At 51.0% G+C, this 20,630-nt stretch overlaps 1 protein-coding gene across 3 annotated transcripts in view; it reads right to left on the reverse strand.

The window, feature by feature from the left end:
* Nucleotides 1-20,630, reverse strand: part of Tmco4 (transmembrane and coiled-coil domains 4) — an 85,536-nt gene that overhangs the window by 39,831 nt on the left and 25,075 nt on the right. For all 3 annotated transcript variants that reach the window (XM_010614239.2, XM_010614240.2, XM_033767301.1), the window contains 4 exons: nucleotides 10,461-10,593; nucleotides 3,045-3,142; nucleotides 2,665-2,808; nucleotides 1,858-1,977 (listed from right to left, as the gene is read on the reverse strand). In XM_010614239.2, the coding sequence (XP_010612541.1) occupies nucleotides 1,858-1,977; nucleotides 2,665-2,808; nucleotides 3,045-3,142; nucleotides 10,461-10,593 (495 nt within the window). The remainder of the gene's footprint in view (nucleotides 1-1,857; nucleotides 1,978-2,664; nucleotides 2,809-3,044; nucleotides 3,143-10,460; nucleotides 10,594-20,630) is intronic.

Raw genomic sequence — 20,630 nt, forward strand, 5'->3', positions numbered from 1 at the left:
AGCGACCGTGGAGAGACTGCTTGAAAAGTGAACTGCAAAGTGCGCGCTGCACTGTGCTGCTCGAGGGCCAGGAGTATGGGCGATGGAGCCCGACAGAAAGGGGCTGAATCCTACCCCGCACTAGCTGGGTAACCAACTGGGGAGCCCTCATGGGCCTCCGTGTTCTCTTCTGTAAAGTGGGGGCGCCAGATGGGCTGGAAGTGTGGAGGGAAGGGACTCAGTGCAAGCGCAGGGCTGGAGAGAGTTCCGGACTCAGTGCAAGCGGGTAGCTGCCAAGTCCCTGTCATTATTATACACATCACGATTAACGAGCCTCGGAGAGGCCACTGGTCCCCAACACGTGCAAGCAAGTCTGCCAGGACAGGAAGGCTCTCAGCAGACAGAAATGGGTGATTTTTGTCTCCTACCTGAACCGTCTCTAGTTCCGTTATATTTCATTGAACCACCCTTCTGCCCGAGTCCCACACCGCGTTACACTTAGGAAAGAGAACAACGAAGATAGTTTCCTTTCCCCATGGTGAACTTGGCCTTTGGCTGGGCAAAGAGGAATAAAATGAAGCCAAGGGATTTGCTTTTCATACTGGTCAGAGTTTCAAGTTCCTTTATCTAGATCTTTGTTCACGTTCCTTCCTCCCTGTGAGAGACCACGGGGTGGGGGCTGGCAGGCACACCCCACTGTTGACACTTTAAACCTTTACTCATTTACTTACTTCTGTGTCATTTAGAAGAGCTGCGGCTTCCCTGCTTCGACCTCAGAGACCTGGGAATCCAGGGAGCTCTCAGCAATTCCCTGGCCTGCCCTACATTCTCACTAAGTCTTGTCTGTTTGCTCAGCCTTGTGCTGGACACCTGCAGAGGTGAGCCAGCCAGTGAGTGGACTAGGGTGTAAATAAGTCCTCCCGGCCAACCTGGTTAGGCATGAGGGGAGGGGCACTGATGTTTGTGAAATGCCAGCCAGAAACCAGATGCCCGCCACGAGTCATCCAATTCAGTTTGATCTCTGTAGCAACCCAAAAAGGCAGGAATAATCTGTTCCTCTTGACAAATGAAGTCACCGAGGGAGAGGAAGTTAAGTCACTTGCTTGAAGTCACATGGCCACAGTGGCGTGATCTCACCCATGAATTTACAGCCCTTTGCTACCTTGCACTTGCTCTGAGGATGAATTCAAACCACAGCTCACATGCTCCTGCATGGGGTGGCTCTGCCCTCGATCCTGCTTTCTGGCTCCCTGCTGTAGCTGTCCCATGCTCTTTCTGGTTCTTTGGTATTGCTGGACTTTGCACATACCTTCCTTTGGTTGGCATGCATTTTTTGCTTCTTCTTTACTTTCTTTAACTTCAAGCCGGCTCTTAAGTCTAAATGTCACTCCCTCCGGAGCCTTCCCCAGAAACACCTTCTGTTTCTTCTATTGTGCCCCCATAAAGGTTCCCTGTGATTATTTGGTCTCCTACCCCGTGTTCCGCGGGAGAGAAGCCATGAATATGCTACTCACCACTGAATTCCTGGGGCCCGGAATGCTGTGTGGCACAAAGTAAGTAGAATACTTTAGGAATATGGCTTGCGAGACAGGTGACGAATGGATGGCTGGGAGGATGGAAGGGTGGGTGGATGAGTGGATGGGTGGGTGGATAAGTGGATGGGTGGGTGGATGAGTGGATGGGTGGGTGGCTGGGTTGGTAGATGGATGCGAGATGGTTACTTCACTTCTCTTGAGCCTCAATTTCCTCCTGCAAAATGGGGCTCCGCATCCCCATCTCCTAGAGATATACACACAAGCAAGAACCTGGCCCAGGCTGACCGCAGCTGTAGGCCCCGCCCGCCAACGCCCACCCCACTCCCGCTCTTCTGGTCCTTACGACATTTGCCAGATGCAAGCCACCCAGAGATGGCAATGGTGATGTGCAGCTGCCTGCCCTCCGTCAGAGGAAGGAACGTGAACTCTTCAATGGCCCCGACACGCTTCTTCATCTTGTACCCTAAAGGCCCAGACGTGGAAATGAGAAAGAATGGCGGACGGAGCAGAGGCTCCGTGCCCGGCCCGGGGAAAAATGCGTGCTTTAAGGCAAGTGGCATTTCTGTACCTGATTACAGCACAGAGTAAAAAGCTGCCGAGGGACAGGTGGGGATTCACACCAGGGTCCTCGCTTCTACACTGTCCTGACTTGGGTGGGTCTTTGTCACGCCTGTCCCTTCAGCAATGTGAGCCACTGTCTTAGTGGGAGAGGACGGAAGAGAACAGGGCTCTCAGCAGGGGAGCAGGATGGGATCTCTGTGTGAGCAGGGGCTGTGGACACAGGTGAGCCAGTCAGTGAAGGGCAGCCATGCTCCGTCTGACTGTGGGGAAGCATGTAAGCCTCTGAGGCACTTGCCTGCAAACCCACTGTGTGGCAGCAGCGGGCTCACTCGGCTCTCTCTCGGAAGCAGCCCAGGGACCGTGGTGGGAAGGGACCCAGTTTCCCACCCTTGGCTTTGCCCCGGCCCACACTGAGCTACGGGCCTGATTCTTTCTAACCTGCTGCAGGTCTGGCACGGCTGGGACCTAGAGTACACAGAGCCCGCGCTCCTGTGCCTCCCACGGAGCCATCCCAGGAGAGAACCTGGACGTGTCCTTTAGGGTGGTCCATGCTGGTCAATCCCTTCCCCTAGCTCTTTTTGAACCTCACCTGTCAGGCCAGCTCCAGCTGCACCGAACAGTGAGGTCATGACAGCTATGCCGGCCACTGAGCCCAGGGCCGCTGCCCCAGCACTGCCGATGACTGCCGCAGCTCCGGCGGCCACAAGCGGGGCAGCGAGACCCCCAGTCACACCTGCAGGGAAAGGAGCCTGTAGTGAGCGAAGGCGAGTTCTTGTCGCACCCGCTATCCAGTGGCTTCCATGGAAGCTTCTAGCAAGCTAAGAGCGTAGCTGTCACTGACAGGCCACCTGCCACCTGCGGGGCGCCTCCCAGCCCACCCTTGCTTTGCACCCTCCCCTCACCCGAATCCAGCACGGCTCTCGTTCTGCATGGCCCCGGCCCACAGCCTCTGTTCCCAGCTGGCTTTACCGATCACGGTCCCGCCTCCGACAGTCGCCAGGCCTATCAGCAGGTAACGCTTCCATTTCCTCCTTTTTTCTTTCTTCTTCCGGGAAGCCTCAGCAGTTCTGGGAGAGAAGAGATTGGTATTTAGGGCCACCTATGCCCTAGGATCCCCAAGACCTGCCATCCCACCAATCCCTACACCAAGGTCAAAGGTGGGCCGGAGCACCCAAGTTACCTGGGCGTGCTGCTGGTTTGAAAAGGCTGAAAATGCTCTAAAACCCACCTGGGAATCTCAATGCATGGGGTATACTACTTACCCAGTGGATCCATCCTAACAAGGTTGCAAGTTGAATAATGAAAGAGAAAAAATAATAATAATAGAACAATAACAAGAGGCACAGAACATATCTTTCAATAGAGAGACCCAGAATAAGTACAAAATAGAACTCCAGATTCTGTTGTCTCCCTCCCCTTTCCTCGTCCACCACCCTGCCGTTAGATCCTTCCTCCTCTAGGACGTGCGGAAGAATCATTTTGCAGATAGGATAGCGAAACGTCTACTTAGGAGACCGCGGCCTTGGTTGGAGCAACAGCTGGACCCATTAAGACTCGAAATATAAATGCGACAAAATCTAGAAAAGGAAAGCATGGAGTGAACCAGGGTCGGGCTGTGGATTTGGCTCAGTGGCATCACGCCTGTGTCCCAGGCGCAAGGTCCTGAGTTCGATCCCTGCTATCAAAAAACCAAAACAAAACCCCCAAACCAAAGAATCCCAGAAAACCCCCCAAAACAGAGTGAAGTGGGGTCAGGGGCATCCCAAGAGCAGCCTGAAGTCAGGGCACCCCATTTTCCTGTCAGACATTTATCTCTCAGCCACTTTGGGGCGATGAAGAAGAGAGGCGAGGGTGGGACTGGCCATCAGCATGCAGCACTTGGAGCCGAAGGTGGAGTTTGGACGGCTCAACGCAGTGACAGCCGGGGTAGCCGTGATAACGAGTGACGGAAAATGGTCAATATTTACTGAGCGCTTCCTAACACCAGCCACCGCACAGGGCGCTTCGCACGATTTCTGTATCTTGTTGTAAGCCAAAGTTTTACTTGGTCTCCACATTACAAATGAGTGAAGAGGTGACAGAGGTCACTGCCTGAGATCACTGGGTTTGAGTCAGAGGAATGTCTATAAAGTGTCTATAAAGTACACTCGCGAGTGTCAGTGTAGTCCTAAAACGGTATCATCCGGAGCCTTAGTCTCCTCTTCTACAAAACGGAACTGTAGCATCTCCCTCGTAAAGTAGTTGCTTTGTGAAGATTACATTAGTCCTTGCACTGGGAATTGAACCCAGGGCCTTTGCACTGAGCTAAATCTCTAGCCCTTTTCTTCCTTCCCTTCCTTTCCTCCTCTTTCTCACCCTCCTCCTCCCCTCCCATCTTTCTCTGTACTGGGGATTGAACCCAGGACACTCTACCACTGAGTTACATCCCTAGCCCTTTTTATTTTGAGACAAGGTTTCACTAAGTTGCCCAGGCTAGGCTCAGACCTGTGGCCCCCTGCCTCAGCTTCCCAAGTGCTGGGTTTACAGGCACACGCAGCTGCACGCAGGTCAAGCAATAAGCTTTGACTGTGAATGCACACTGTGCTGGCACCTTGAGTGCTGCACTTATGAGTAGCCGGGACCTGTGAGCAGAAAACCCATGTGCTCCCCGTGATTGAAACTGATCTTGTCTACTCGAGGGCAACTTCACGCATCCAGCTGACTGGAGGGGAGGGAAATGACTAAGAGCGAGGGGCCTGACATCACCTGCAAAGGCATGATTTTTGCCACGGTATAGCTTGGACCACCATTTGCCAAACACCGACTTATCCTTCCCTATGGAAAGACTGTACAGTCCTTCCTCAGTATCTGTGGGATCGGTTCTAGGGCATCCCATGGATGCCACAATCTATGGGGGTTCAAGTCCCCTATCTGAAATGGTGCAGTGTTTGTTTATAACTTACACATACCCTCCCATATACTTTTAATTATCTCTAGATTACCAATAATGCCCAATACGGTGCAAATCATCGTTCTACTGTATTGTTTGGGGGATGGTGATAAGGAGAAAAAAATATTGTACACATTCAATTATTTATATTAAACAGATCCAATTATTTGAAAACAGTCGATCTGTGGTTGACTGAAGTGAGGCTGCGGCACCCGTGGCCATGGAGGAGCACCGTGCATCCCCACCTTCTAGAGCTGAGTGGTCATGTGACCGGCTTTAACCAATGACACATAGGCAGAAGGGATGTCCTTTCTGGTGGGACCTTCAACAGCTATGCCTCCTTTCACTGTGACCAGAGACCAGCAACCTGGACCCTACAACCAGGAAAGTACAGATGGGAGTCACAAGTGATCTGCAAAGGACATACAGTATGAATGAGAAATAAGGCTCTGCTTTGTGAGCCACTGGGATTTGGGGGTCATTTGTCATAGCAGCAAACGCTACCTATTTATGGAACCATTTATAACTTTGTGCCTATGCATAGATACTTGTCACAGCTGGGTTTCCACATCCAAAGAACGAGGATAACAGTAGTATGCAGTCCCACGGGTGTCGACGAGAGTGAAATGAGGTGATTCGTATGACCGGCATATTGTAATCATGGAATATGGAGGTTGCTGTTATCATCCGTTTCATGATTACAATTTCCTCCTGAACAGTAGCTGGCGATATATACTTTGACCCTTGATTGAATTGCTCCTTAATTAAAGATCCTTAATTCAGTTCGAATAAGGAAGCTGGAAATTACTGGCTTTCAGCACAGTTCAAGGACTAAGGAAATAACTGTGTGTTGACAGCGTACAGCAGGAGCATGCAAGGAGACCAGCAGCGCGGCCCTGTGTCAGCAGCGCGGCCCTGTGTCAGCAGCACCTTGACTTGACAACCGACAGGGAGGAGCTGGAGACTGGGGGAGAAGGGACTGGAGAGCAGCTCTGCTGGCTCACCTGATTTTTCTAACACTTGATTTCCTCACCTAGGAAAAAGAAATGGAAAATGACTTCCTGGGAGGATTGGGAGACAGCGATGCCCCGGCAGCCAGTGCCACGCAGGAAAGTATACCGTGCCTGGCTGCCCGCCTCCCCGCCCCTCCTCGCTGCCCTCTGCCTTCAGGATGGACGCATCTCCCTATGGTGACACTCAGGACCTCTAGGTCCTGCCCCTGCTTCCTCCAACTTCATCTCTCATCACGCCCTAACTTAGGCCTTTTCCTGCGGAAACACAGAATCTCGCACACACTGCCTCACGCCTGTGCCCCACCTGGCCTAGGCCCCCGAGGATCTTCTTACTTGCTCGTGTCCAGCTTGACATTATACATCCTCTAAGGGTCGGCTGATACAGGGAGCCTGCTCTGAGCCCCGCGGCTTCCTAAATGCTCTGACTCTGGGCACATGAAATCCTGTGTATCATGTCACCCCGAGATTCTTATCCAGTGACTTGCAGTGTGGTCTCCATCCGGGTGCACCTGGGTGTGAGGGTTAGGACGCATCTGTAACGCGTCCCTCCAGGGATTCTGCGGTCTCCGGGGTTGAAAATCGCTAGGCTAAACCTTCAGGGTGCAGGCCAAGCTCTCCTTGGCTCTGCATCCCGGGCCTGGAGAGCCTTCAGGAAAATGTTGCTCGACTAGAACTCAATTATTCCAGGGCTGGCTTCGGCAGCACATATTCTAGAACCCAATTATTCCAACAAGGACTGAAGACGACCACTCTGCTGTAGGGACACAGTTCCCCTTGTGCTCTGAAAAACCAGAGGGGCACAGAAAAGGTACTCACTAAACAAAAAATATGCAGGCAGAGTTATAGGACAGCTGCCATCCAAAGAGAAATGTCTGAGATAATAGGGCCAATATGAAATGTCTGAGAATTTTTATGATTAGTATAGATTTATTTTTAAAAAAATGAATCAAATTCCTGAGTTAGTGCCCTTGACATTTCTGGGCACTGTCGGCTTCTTGATGGATGGAAGGAAAGGAGATGGCATAAGAGAATAAAGTAACTACAAAAGAAATACTGTGCGATCCTCACGGGGTGTGTGATTTAAATGTACGAGGCCTAGTATATCAAATCAACTTTACAAAGATGCAATGGATGGCATGTTCTCTTATCACTGTCTACTGGTATTCTTTTTAAAAAATTGTCTGGCAGCGCTGGGGATGGAACCCAGGTCCTTACATGTGCTAGGCAGGCCCTCTAATGTTCTGCTTGTATTATTACGTAAATGTTTATAAACATTCGTTGATTTGAAAAGAAGGCATTTTTCCCTAAAGGTACTTAGCAGAGGCACTGGCTCCTGACATTCACCCGAAGAGCTAATCTAGTTCTCTATTTAAGCAACACTGCACATTCTTAGCTGTGGTTTTCTACATAAAACGAATAGGTTTTCCAGTCACTGTTAATTATCACAGTGTTTTACTCTCACAATGACTTTAGCCCATCGAACTGCAACCTCTCACGCCCAGGAGACGCGTGCTCTGGGTCACATCTAGAATGCGCCCCTCCGCCTCAGAAGCACAGATTCAGATAATTCTGAAGGCAAATGACTGCTCTGTCCCAGCGACAGACTTTGCCCCGTCCTTAGACACGTTGGCAATGCACGGGCTCCCACGATCGTACTCTGGAATTGCCAGGAATGAAGCCGAGTCGCTGCTCCATGGTGGCTAAGGCCAGTGGCTGAGGCTGCACCGCAGATTTGGGTCAGGCCCCAAGCTGACACCGCAAGAACGAGACAATTCTGCCCACGTTATGGGGCCGCAGAAATTTTTATTTACGGCCATCCGATTTCCCACGAGAGCGAGTTCACCCTCCCTACTGTCCTTGACACCACCTGCCGTTCTGCTTTCTCTTTAGGCAAGCACTCTGCACTGAGCAACACTCTAGCCCACTATCTGCTTTTCCAAACTTGAAAACTTTCTTTTTCTTTTTCTGATGTTAACAAACAGGATGAGCCCATCTCTGAGCTCTCGAGCTCCTTTCTCAGTGAAAACTCAGATGGCCCTATACAGAATTCTCTGCGCTGCCTTCTTCAGAACGAGGGGGGCATCCCGCGATTGTCAACCAGGCCTCGAGGGATTCAGTAAATGACACCCAGACTGGACGTCGTGGCTGCATCATGATGTCACTGACCAGAGGTGTGACGTGGTGAGTGATGTCAACTGTCTGACTTGTTTCATCTGTGAAGCCCCAGCAGGTGGTTGAGGATCAGACCCTGAGGTTTGTCGCTGCACACAGAAGCATTCGGTTCACGTTAGATGGTGACTGTGTTACTCGCAGGAGATCAGCATCCACCTCCAGCCACGCGCCCTAGCTAATGCTTACCACTGTGTGCCAGGCATGATGCCAAGGTTTGAGGGTGTTAATTAGCCTCTCAACAACCTTCTCACGTAGATGCTAACAGGGCCCCCACGTTTAGGGATGAGGAAACTGAGGCACAGACAGGCACGGTCATGCAACAGGTGAAGGAGGCTTGGATGGTCTTAGGGCTCAGGTGGGGACCAAGAGGCGTGGGGTGACACACCATGCTCAAGACCCTGGCTGCAAAGAAGCATCTTAGATAAGCTCACCTCCTAGAATGTGGAATCCTAGAGTTAAGAGAAACCCACATGTAATTTGATCTCCTAATTGCATAGCAGAAAAAGATTGATGCTGGCATCTAGAGGGGGCAAGCAACCTTTCCAAGGCCACATGGAGAGTTAGTAGCAGGATCTAACTAAGAATCAGGTCTCCAGGTTGCACAGTTGCTGTGTGCGTTCTCTGGGTCTCAGATCCTTCTGGAGACCACAGAGAGAATCTGAGTCTCCATCATCCTTAAAACTATATATATTTTTCTGGGGAAAAGGTTCATATGTGATAATACAATTATAACAGTACCGATAACAGTAACAAATAGTGACACATATGGAGTAGCCCCTCTGTCCCAGGCCCACTTGAAGTACTCTACATGTATGAGCTCACTGCAGCCCACAGGGACCCTCTGAGAAGTATTTTATTATCATCCTTGCTTTGCAGGTAAGGAAACTGAGGTCCAGGGAAATTAAAAGACTGGCCCAAGATCACATACTTGATAAAATATCAGAGCCAGGGTTTGTTAGAACTTTCGCCTTACATCTGTCTTGATCAGGCATTATTAATATTATCAAACATTCTTCCAGGTAATACATTCTTTCTGATAAAAAAGATTTGCAAATAAGAATGGAGTTTCCTTAATTTCAAGGCACATAAGACCCTATAAATTTTCAATGCATTCAAAGAATCTGGGCAGCCCTTGTGATTATGGTAATTTCCTCAGATCCAGGTATTTCTTTATTGACACAGCTCTGGCATTCAGAGCAGGAATATTTTGAGTTTTATTTCAACAAATTACATTTCCTTCTTTTGCAAGGTAATACCTTTCCCTTTGCCTCAGAAAACCTGGTCGCGGGAGGACAGCTCTGGCTCTGATGTTGACTTTAGGGTTAAATTTCTAGCTGGGGTGAAATAGTGTAACTTGGCTGCTCAAAGGAAGCCAGCACGGGTGAGCAGGATCCAGAGCTGGGCAGAGCTGCCTGGTGCCAACAGCCCTCAAACAGGCTGTGACTGGAACTGATTTATCGCCCAGAGATTAGATTTCGCCGAAGGCATATGCAATGAGCTCACTCTGGCCAGTTATTAGGATTATTTCCCTCTATATTCCCTGACCATACACAATGGCAAAGATGCCCTACAGCTGATGGGCTTGGGGCAGGTAGGGGCAGAGAAGTTTGCAACCACGGAACACTTACTACATGTCAGCCTTGGACTGATCATTTTATAATGTGAGCTCCTTCCAACCAGGTCTGGCTGAGCACACCTGTGATGGGAGCAATCTCGGAGGCTGACACAGGAGGATCACAAGTTTGAGTCCAGCCTGGGCAACTTGGTGAGACCCTGTCTCAGAAAAGGGCTGGAAGTGTAGCTCAGCGCCAAGGCCTGGAGCTTAACCCCCTATATCAACCCCTCCCCCCAAAATACAATCCCTTTTCTTTCTCCTAATGACCCTGGCAAGGTGCTACACTTCCACCCATTCTGCAGATAGGAAGACTGCAGCTCTGAGAGAGGTCACTTGCCCAAAGTCAAACTGCAGACAAGCATAAGGACTCAGGTCACTTGAGCCCACAGACGGGGTATCACAGGAGCCTGAGGTGGAGCAGGGTGTTAATGTCACGGATTCACAGCCCTTGCCAATTATCCATTCCCCCTTTCTTCTTGCAAATGAGGGGCCTGGAGAGGGCAGGTGACTTGTCAAGGTCACACAGCCAGTCAGTGCTGCCAACGGAACTGGAATGCTCCTTTGGCCTCCCTGCCCCATCTCTCGACTGAGAAGGACAGTCCTCTTATCTCCAAGAGGAAATTTGTGGTTCCTGACAAGGGTCACAGGGCTCTTACTCAGATTCCTCATCTTTGGTTTCCTTCAGGCTTTCGAGGAAGGTCTCTTCAAGGTCATCCAGCTCCTCCAAGGGCACTTGTAACAGGGAGGTCATATGGCAAACGAGCACTCTGGCCCGGGCATCATAGCGCCCTCAAAAGAGAAAAAGATGAGCAGAGAAATTAACTTAGGTTTTAAGCACAGAGATGTTAACAGCAGTGTAAAAATAACCAGTGAGAGCCAGTCAATGAAACAATAGCACGACTTCCTGATAGAATAAGACGCAACTATCAAAAAGGTGAACCAAAAGCCAGGTAGTATTCCCACCAGTCAAATGAACAAAGATCAGTCTGTTCAATCCCAATGCTGAGAAGAAGATGATAAAAACTGATACTCAGAGATATCACTCATGGGAGTGTTTGTGGGTACCAACTTTCCGGAAGAAAAATTTAGCAATGTGTCCACATTTTTAAAAATGTGCATCCCCTTTGCCCCAAGAATTCAAGTTTTGAATTTTTAATCTTAAAAATTCTTAATGTAGAAAATACTATATTTAGGAAAGAGGGGCATTAAAGTAAGTAAAGCCTGCTTTTTAAACTGGAGTAATCTGGAGATTTCTAATATCAGGGAATGAGTTAAATCAACTAGGTGTATCTGTCCCATGGAAAACTATGGGGCCATAAAGGAACTGATTCCTAAGGAAAGTTTGCCGTAACTTTTGAGAACAGATGCAAACACTATGACACAAGTTTTAAAAGTGGATAGAAGACTGACTTGATAACGTCGTAGGGTCCCAATTAAGGAAAACAAGATAAAACGAAACATAACACTTCATAGGAAAAAAAGTGAAGGAAATATGTCATGTACGGTGTAAGTGTGTGTGTGTGTGTGTGTGTGATACTGGGGACTGAACCCAGGGTCTCTGTAGTGAGCTGTATCCCCAGCTCTTATCTTTTTTCTTTTGACACAGGCTATTGCCAAGTTGTATATTGCCTAAGCGGGTCTCAAACTTGGAAATCCTCTTGCCTCAGCCTCCCAGAGTGCTGAGATTATAGGTCTGCACCACCACACCTAGCAAGAGTGGCTGATCTACTTTTCTTTTTCAAAATTACCAATAGTGACCTGTGAGTTAACTTTATAATTGAAAAAAAAAAAGAATCTGTCAAAATGTAAGCAACCTTTAACGATCTAGATGAAAGGTTATAAGCACGTTAACACCTGGTTAGTAAGGCGTGGGGGGGGGTAGGCTGAAAGAAGTCAAGTGAACGACCATCCTGGAAGGGTTTCTGTCCTCAGGCAGCACCACAGTGGACAGCACCTTAAGCAAGGTGCCCCTCACCTAAGGCTGATTCCATCACCAGCTGGAGCGGTCAACCTCCTCCCAGCTGCCAGGCCGTGGGCCCCTCCCTGTGAGGCACAAGGGACTCTCTGGGTCTCCTCTCAGGTGACCCCAGAATGCAACACCTCCCATCACCCAAGCTAGGGGCAGGGGGCCCCCATCGTCCCCTCTCACCCTCATGCGCAATGTCCCTGAGTCTCAGATGCTACCTCCGGCCTCTCCTCCCCTCCTCTCGCCTCTCCTCATCGCCAAAGCTTGCTCCCGGCTCAGTCCTGGGCCACTCTGCACCGCCCCTTCCTCCTCACACTGCGGAGCTCACTCCCTGGCACTGTGGGAATCGGCTCTCCCCGGCTGTCACCCTTCCTTGGCACCATCACCTCACCTTGGCCCCGAGCCTCTCTGGTTGGACATTCTGTTTGAATCCCTCCGATCCTCAGAAATACACATCGCTTGCAGCAGTGTTCTGGGCAGTCTTAGCTGTATTAATTTCCTACGGCAGCTGTGACAAATACCAGACTTAATGTAAATTATTATCTTCCAGGGCTGCAGCCAGGTGTCCTGTATCAAGGTGTCGGCAGGGTCGTGGGCCTTCTGGAGGCCCCCAGTCTCTGCTTCTGTCACCGCGCTCCCTCTTTTCCCCCCATCTCAAGATGCTGAACTCGACTACAAAATCCTTTGCCATGTAGAGTAACAAAGTCGAGGGTTCCAGGATTTCGTATACGGAGGTTGCTGGGTGGGGGTGGGGGGGATTATTCTATCACTGAAACCTTGCACTTCCCCTCAAGATGAGGCTCAGCCACCTCTCTCTGTATCATCCCTTCCACGGGCTCTCATGTCCCCTACAGAGGCTTCTCTCCTTCCCTGTGTCACTGTCCTTGTTTGTGTCTTACCGGACCACAAGCTCACCCAGCTGGGTATCCAAACCCAACACCCACCTGGGCAAGTCACACAGTAAGCACTCCGAGTATGTGCCTATGAATGAACAAGCTCTGATTTTTATGACGAATTCTTTAAGACTCAAGTGTTCATTTGAATCTTAATGGCTTCCAAATTGGATCTCTTTGACAAGGAGAAAAAGAGCCAAGACTTGGCACCCAGCTATTCTACACCAACCTTCATTGTGGGGGTACCGTGAAGACACGAGCTGTGGAAAACCCTAAATTCCTAGTTCCGGCTGCCCGTGAACTCCTAAGCTGAGAAACTTGTCCAAAGTGAGGTTTCTGAGCTCTGGTTTAGGGGAGCCCCCTTTCCCTGGCCATGTGTTTCCTGTTCAACATGACTTAGCCCCCAAAGTCTTAAATTTGAGGTTTCGGCAGAAGAAATCAGGTCCTTCCTTACCTAGGGTGCTCAGAGGTCTGTCAACTTCATGGCCCAGCCACGGTACCTGGATGCCCTTGGTCACCTCCCTGGATGAAGTACTACGTGCCGAGGGCCAGACAATCTCATGTTGCATCTTGGGTTACTGGGTTAATAAAACCTCTGGAAGACATAGCAGCTGCATATTGCTTTGAAGGAACAGAGCCAGTTGTGCCCAGGTGATAATCGGGCAGTAGAAATCAAGGCTTGGCCATGATGATTAATGGGTAGCAATTATAATTAGCACTAATACATACTCCATCGGTCAAGGCTGCAGTGATTCAACCCAGGGCCAGGTGCACAGGTGACTAATACTCCCGTGGCCAGGATGTCAGGCACAGACTAAAGGGTCAGGTTCCTTGGTTGCTGGTTTTGGAGCTGAGCTTCTATTGAAGGAAGGTAGATGGGGGCATGGGTCCCGGGCTACCATTTCAAGGCCATGGGAGTGCTGCGCTCTCGGCTTTACTGCCAGCCTGTCAGGTAGTCAGTTCACTCCCCCAGGGCCTGCCTGTGCTGTCTGCATAATATGTGCCCCATCCACCTGTCCACTCTGGGGCTTGGGCCAAAAGCCTGGGTATTGTTCTCGAGCCTCCCGCTGCTCCATCCTGACGTCCAATCTACCAGTGCACGTGCATAGCTCTACCTCCAATCTACCTCCAAACTCCTACACCCTGGGTCTGAGCACTCCACTCATCTCTGCTGTCACCACCTGCCACTTCCACCGCCACTGCCTGTCGCCTGCCAGCAGCCATCCCGCTGGCTTCATCCTTCATTCTGATCCCTGCACCTCACCTGCCACAGACTCTTTAAGATCCTCGATCTGATTGTGTTTTCTCCTTGGCTTAATACAAGTCTCCAATGGCTCCTTGCTTCAGTGCAAGGTTTCGGCGCCCTTGGAAGAGAAGCCACATTTATTTCCTATGATCTCAAGACGACTTTATCTGCCCCCTTCCTGCTACTCTCAGCTTATCTTCAAGCTGTGTCTGCCTTAAGCACCAGCATCTGTCCTTCTACGAACAAGCTCACACCTGCTCTGATCGAGGCCCTCACGCTTGCTGTTCTCGCTGCCTGGGAAGCACCTCCTGCAGAGCTCTGCTGGGCCGGCGCTTTTCCACCACTCAGTCCTCAGCTTAAATATCAACTCTCTAGTGAGGCCAGTGGCTCCTGAATTGGAGGATCCCACCCCCTGGTCGTCTTGTCGCCATCGCCCTCTTTCCCACCAGCGCATTAGGGCTGTTGCTGTGTGGCTCTGCAGCGCCTGTCCTGTGGAGCGGGATCTCTGGTCTGGTTCCCTGCTGCCTCCCGGAGCCTGAGACAATGCTGAGTTAGTAGATGCACAGTTCAGACGCACAGGGTCATTCGCTGACCAAACTTCTCCCTTGCCTGCAGGGTCCTCTGCTGAGCTCACTGCCACACGCGGCCCGAGCCCTTTCCTCCGTCCCATCTGCTCCTGGCACCCCCCGTTTTTAGTGCCTTCCGAGATGCTCAGTGGGGACATGTGGGCCTCTCTCCTCCTCTGAGTGGGATCTTCTCTTCCCTTAAGTGCCAGAGCTATCACTGCCTGGAACTCTGAGATCTGTGCACGGCTCAGGACCCTCCTCAAAGTTCTCCTCCTCTGGGAAACCCTCCCCAGCCCTAAGCTTCTTGTCCCCTTACCACGAGGGATTTCTTCTCATCTCCATTTCACACTACACTGTTTTATTTGCCTGTCTGTTTATGGTTTATGCTCCTGAATATAAGTGCCAGACTCACTTCATCTTCCCTGCACCGAGGTCAGTGCCTGAAACCAAGCGGAGGTTTAGCATCTTTGCAGGACTGAAGGATGAACCAGATGAATAAGCGCGTGAGTGTATGAGTAGGACCTCCGCTGGGAGAGGTCCAAAGGATGGAGGATGATGGTGCTGGATGATCTTCACGTTCCCTTCCAGCAGAAACACCCTATGACCCATAGTCATTCTAATCCAGAAGCTTCGTTTACTGCTCCTCCTGGACCAGATTCTGTGCTGCTCCGTCTACTCCCTCTGTTATCTGGAGTCCCTCAGCCACTAGGGAGGCAGATACTGGGAATCACTGTGGCTTAGCAAAGAACAAAGAGGTGTAGAAACTCTGGGACTTGACCAGGTTCACGCAGCTGGTGAGGAGTGCAGTGGGCAGTTGGTTGTAGAAGCCGTGTTCTTGACCTCCCAGGTGACATGAGAACCAGTGCCAGGAGATAGCAGGAGGCTGCATGCTTCTCCCAAGCCCATCTGTTGCTTTTGGCCTCCCTCTGAATCTGGATTAGCCCTTGATCTTTGATTTCAGAGCAGGGGGAGCTCCACCAGAAGAGGAGAGGCCCCAAACAGCAGCAGCGCCCCATGCCTTTGGCGGCAGCTCCAATTCCAGCCCAGGACTTTTGGACCAAGGACTAGGAGCTGGTCTCTGAGGTCCTTTCCCCAGGTAGGGCCTGCCAAAAGTCCCAGGTCAGGTGGACTTGAGAGTCCAAGAGGAGCACAGCGATATGGAGTTTGGCAACCACTCATTTCAGTGGTCATCAGGGAGCCCGAGAAAACCTGGGTTCCCATCCCTCCATGCAGGGGAGGGGCTCTGGAATCTGGTTTCCTAACAGCCTTATAGGGGATTGGGAAGTGGGCTGTTCCTACTCCAAGCAACAAGGCTCTCCTGTAGAGGCCATCTTTTCCCGGCCCCAGGTGGTCTGGATGCATCGGTCCCGGGAAGGAGGTGAGTGATCAAGAGGAGCCTCCTGATACCTCTGCAGGGGGAGGGAATCAGCAACCAACATGCCAGGCCTGACCTATGTGCTCGGCATCACGGGAGGTGTTTGCAAGGATCATGCAAGGGGCTTGCTTATCCTCCCGCCAGTGGCCCTGGGAAGTTGGCATTATGATGCCTTATTTTGCAAATGAGGGAAGAACAGGCACAGAGAGGTGGAGGAACTTTCTCAGTCACACAATTGAGAGAGTGAGGAGCAGGTTGTAATGCAGGATGGTCTGGTGCTGATGTTTCCTTCTTTCTTTTTTTCTTTTTTTTTTTTTTTTGAGGTACCAGGGATTGAACTCAGGACCTCGCACTTGTGAGGCAGGTGTGGAGGCACCACTGAGCGGAATCCCTGGCCCTGGTGTCAACATTTCTGCTCATCCCACTGTGGCTGTCTTTTAAAGGCCGTGGCCTACATTTGTGTGTCTGGGGTTCCAGGTCAATCCCACGTGGCCAGCCATGAGTCCTAGCTTCTGTGCACATGGGGCTCATCCACAATCCTAGAGATGGCCCCGGTCCATGGCGACTGGCACAACTAAAAGTGACCACATCACCGGGGTGACTCAGCTCTGCCGCTAGGGGGCAGGAGCGCGCCAGCCACCCAGAACCGCCCTTGTGCGGGGGCACAAGACACAAGGGCACACTCAGACGTCCCTGGGGCCAAAGGGGCTCCCCTGGTTTGGGAAGCACGGGGGGGCTGTCCTGGAGCAGCACAGAATCCACATTCTACCCTTCCCCACTGCTCCTCTTCATACAGAAGCTACTACACCAGGTACCCATCAGCCACTGCTTTAGGCCCAGAGGGATGGACAGCATGCCCGGAGCTTGGTCACTCCCCCAGGGTGACACTCTGATCCTGTCCCCATTTCCTGGGGTGAGACACGGCAGCCTCTTGCCGTGAGGCTCCGGGCAGCCTCTATTTCTAGTAAGGGCTCCGTCGCTGGGTCCAAGGACTGGGATGGTGGGATCAGAGTTCACCCTACACCAGCTGAGAGACCCAGGGAAAGCCCAGACCTTTAGGAAGAGGTCGGGGCCAATTTCTTCCCTTTGGGGCTTCCCTCCAAGCTGGAGAAGAGGAACCCAGAGGTAGAAACTCTAACCTTGGAATTTTCATCTGATTACTCATTGATTGAGCCGTCCCAGGTAAGTCTCTTGACCTCTGAGCTTGTTTCTTTACCTGTGAAATGGGAACAAGGATACTTTTCTTCTGTCGGAGCTGGGGGTGGAACCCAGGGCCCTGTGCATGCTAGGCAAGTGCTCTGCCACTGAGCTACACCCCCCTAGCCTCAAGAGCACATTTTAAATCTGGCTTCGCAGAGAAGCCACGAGAGGATACAGGTGGTGTCTCCAGCCAGTGCCGGGACAGCACACCATCAAGGCAGCCAGAGTCACTCTGCATGGTGAATGGTCATTTCTCCACCATCTTTTCTTATCAGCCAGGCTGAGAAGCTACCACCGGGGGGAAACCTAAATAAATCCCCTACCTCCACTGGTTCTCAGTTGTCTCTTACAAATCACGAATTTTGGAAGTCACACGGCTGGGCGACATGTTAGCCTCCTCCTAGCTTTGCGGCAGATGACACCTCCTGACTAAACTGCTCTCAGGGAAGAAGGTTAGCTCTTTCCGTCCGCCCACTTCCGAGAATGCTGCTTTTCTGAACTCCTCCTGTCCTCAGGGAAAGGGAACTTTCTGATACCTTCCTCGGTTCTCTAGGAGAAAGGAATCCATCTGGATCCTAATATTTAACTGCAGAGTTAACTATTCCTGGGGAAAGGAACTCAAAAGACCTGACTCACAAGACTCTCTAATCAGTCACTTTTCCTTAGCTTCACGGAACCCAGAACACCCAGGGACCTACAGGTAACAGAAGGCCCTGCACCAGAAAAACAGACCAGTGAGCCACGAAGAGGGGTTCACGTCACCACTGCCACCCTTGGAGCCAAGGCTGCCCACTTCCGGTTAGTGTCCGGCTCCCTGCTCTTCCTCTCCCGGGGTCCGAGGACACACCTCACAGGCCACACTCACACAGCTGCTGGCCCCGCCCACTGCACCACGGCCCTCCATTTCCCGACTTCCTCACTGACACCTTCCTTCTGGAATATTGATTCGTTATCTCTATCTTGCCCTAGATAACATTTTTTTATGCGAAGGAGAAACCACCCTGGATTCCAGTCCCGTGGCTCTCTGCGTGTCGATGGCGCCTTGTGTGCTGCTGGGCACTGGGTACAAGTGGGCCCAGCGTCTCTGCTTTGTAAGCAGAGCCCGACTATGCAGGCCCTCTCCAGGAAGGAGTTTAACTACTGCCTGTTCTCCTTGTGGCGTAGGACAGGTAAGGCGTCAAGGTGGAGCGCTTACTTCAGGACCCCTGGTGGTGGGCACAGAGGACAGAGATGAAGGCACCCTCTGAGCTCCTCTAGTTCTGCCTTCTCATTTGCAAGATCAGCGGGCTCTGCTGTGCCAAAGGCTCCTGCTGCACCTGCTGCGTGCTCGAGATGCCCACCCTTCACTCAGCCCCGCGACACCCATTTGAAGTCAGTTATGGGTCTCCAGGTGCCTATGTGCAGGGGGCAGGGCAACACTAAGAAGTGGACTATAGGGCGACACTGCCTAGGTCAGAATGTGCCCTCGCTTTCCAGCTCGGTGGCCTTGCGCAGGTTATTTTATTCTCCATACCCGTTTCTGCTTGTGAAATGAGGCCAGCATCTGCCTCCTAGAGTCATGGTGAGACCACACAAATTAGTTCCTGTAAAAGGAAGACACAGCTCCAAGCCACGCGTACAGTATGCGCTGAGTGTCTGCTATTAAAATTATTCCCTGTGCCTCACTGTAGGCCAGGTATGACAGTGGGTGTTTAGTTTTGTTTTTGTTTTTGTTTTTCTTCCTCCATACTGGAGATTGAGACCAGGGCCTTCACACCGAGCTACGTCCCGAGCACCTTATTTTTTTTTAAAAAAATGTGTTTTTTGTTTGTTTGTTTTTTAAATTTTGAGACTGGGTTTTGCTAAATCTCTATGTTGCTCAGGCTGGGCTTGAACTTGTGATCCTCCTGCCTCAGCCTCTCAGACACGTGTCCACCATGCCTGGCTTGGGGGTTCAGTTCTTACTTGCTACGTGGATGAACGAGGCAATCTCAGTATACTGACCAAGGACTCGAAAGTTGCATTACTGTACCTGCCGTTCGCCACAGCCAAGGGTTACATCTCAAAGCTCTCTGATTCATCAGGGAGGCAGGGTTTGCTTCCTGGAAATAGACTTTCTACAGAACACCGCTGTGGCCCAGGTGGTGGCTGTGACTCACATGCGTGTGCCTGCACAGGCCCTGGCTCAGGGTTAACCCTCACAGCACAGGTTACAGGACCAGAGTGCAGAGGGCACATATCAGGGCTCCAGTTAAGGCTCCCCAGGGCCAATACAGAGTCCACACTGAGAGTCACCTGACGTGGGCCTTTGAAACTGTGAAGGAGAATCCTGCCTGACTTGCTTAACCCTTCCCACACCTTAACTGCTTCCCAGGGGAGATAACAGCACACATTCCAGTAGCTGATTCGAAGGTTATATGCTGTGTGATAATTCACAATCTAAGGGGACCAACGAGCAGCCAGGGTGATTATAAAGATCATTGAATGCAAATGATCTGGCCCTGCCTGAGATGGCCAGGGTTGGTGATATCTAGCGACATTTTTGGTTGTTGCAACCAGAAAGCAATGCTGGCATCTAATGGATAGAGGCCAGAGAGGCTGCCAAGCACACTACAGTGCCAGGGCAGCCCCACCACCAAGGACCATCGAGCCCAGACATCAACAGAGCTGAGCTGAGTAAGCCTCACTTTGAGTTATTAGCACAGACCGCCTACCTTCGGCACAGAAAACACATTTTTAAAGTTGTGTGGGCAAAGAGCTTCTCAGGTTGTGACTTGATGATCACTCTCCAAAAATCCCACCCAGCTGCCAATATGGAACCTTTGTGTGACTAAGACCCCCGCGCTGTCTGTAAAAGTCAATGCTCCAGGAGTGCTGAGAAATGCAGCTTTTCGTGTTGATTTCCTGGGCCAATTCCACGACTGCTCACCCAGACTCACACCCAGGGAGAATCCATCCGCAAGGCAGGCTGCTCCCCTGCGCATGCCCCGCCCACCAGGCTCCGCCGGAAGGAGGCCTCTCGGTCGAACCACCCTGCTCCCGACCTAAACTCGTTCTTTAAAGACGACCATTCATCCATTCTGCTGTCCCCGCTCCCTGTCTTCATTCCTTCCTCCCTTCCATCCATTCTCCCTCTCCCCTGTTTCCTTCCCACCCCCAAATACTAAATGCTGACCATGTGTGTCTCCGTGGTGTGGGTGCTGGGAAACAACAGTCAACAAGCCACCCAAGGGCTCTGCCCTCCTGGATCGTGTAAGAACACGGGCAACTGGCTTAGCTAGGACACCGAGCTTCTCTTTAAAGGCCCCTGACTGTGCTCTTTTTTTGTTTTTCTTTTTGTACTGGGGATTGAACCCAGCACCCCTGTACCTTCAAACTGAACTACATCTCCAGCACTCGGCTCCTTGTTGAGACAGGGTCTTGCTCAGTCGGTAGACTGTCAAAGCTGGGCTCTAACTTGTGATCTTTCTGCCTCAGCTTTCCAGAGTTCTGGGATTACAGGTGTGTGCCATCATACCTGGCTCGGACTGTGTTTTTAGAAACAAAGATCTTGTAAGTTAAAAAAATTTTTTTTTTTTTTTTTTTTTTTTTTTTTTTTTTT

Source organism: Fukomys damarensis, unplaced genomic scaffold (genome assembly GCF_012274545.1).
Source record: "Fukomys damarensis isolate Sample0158 unplaced genomic scaffold, DMR_v1.0_HiC HiC_scaffold_23, whole genome shotgun sequence".
Taxonomy (NCBI): domain Eukaryota; kingdom Metazoa; phylum Chordata; class Mammalia; order Rodentia; family Bathyergidae; genus Fukomys; species Fukomys damarensis.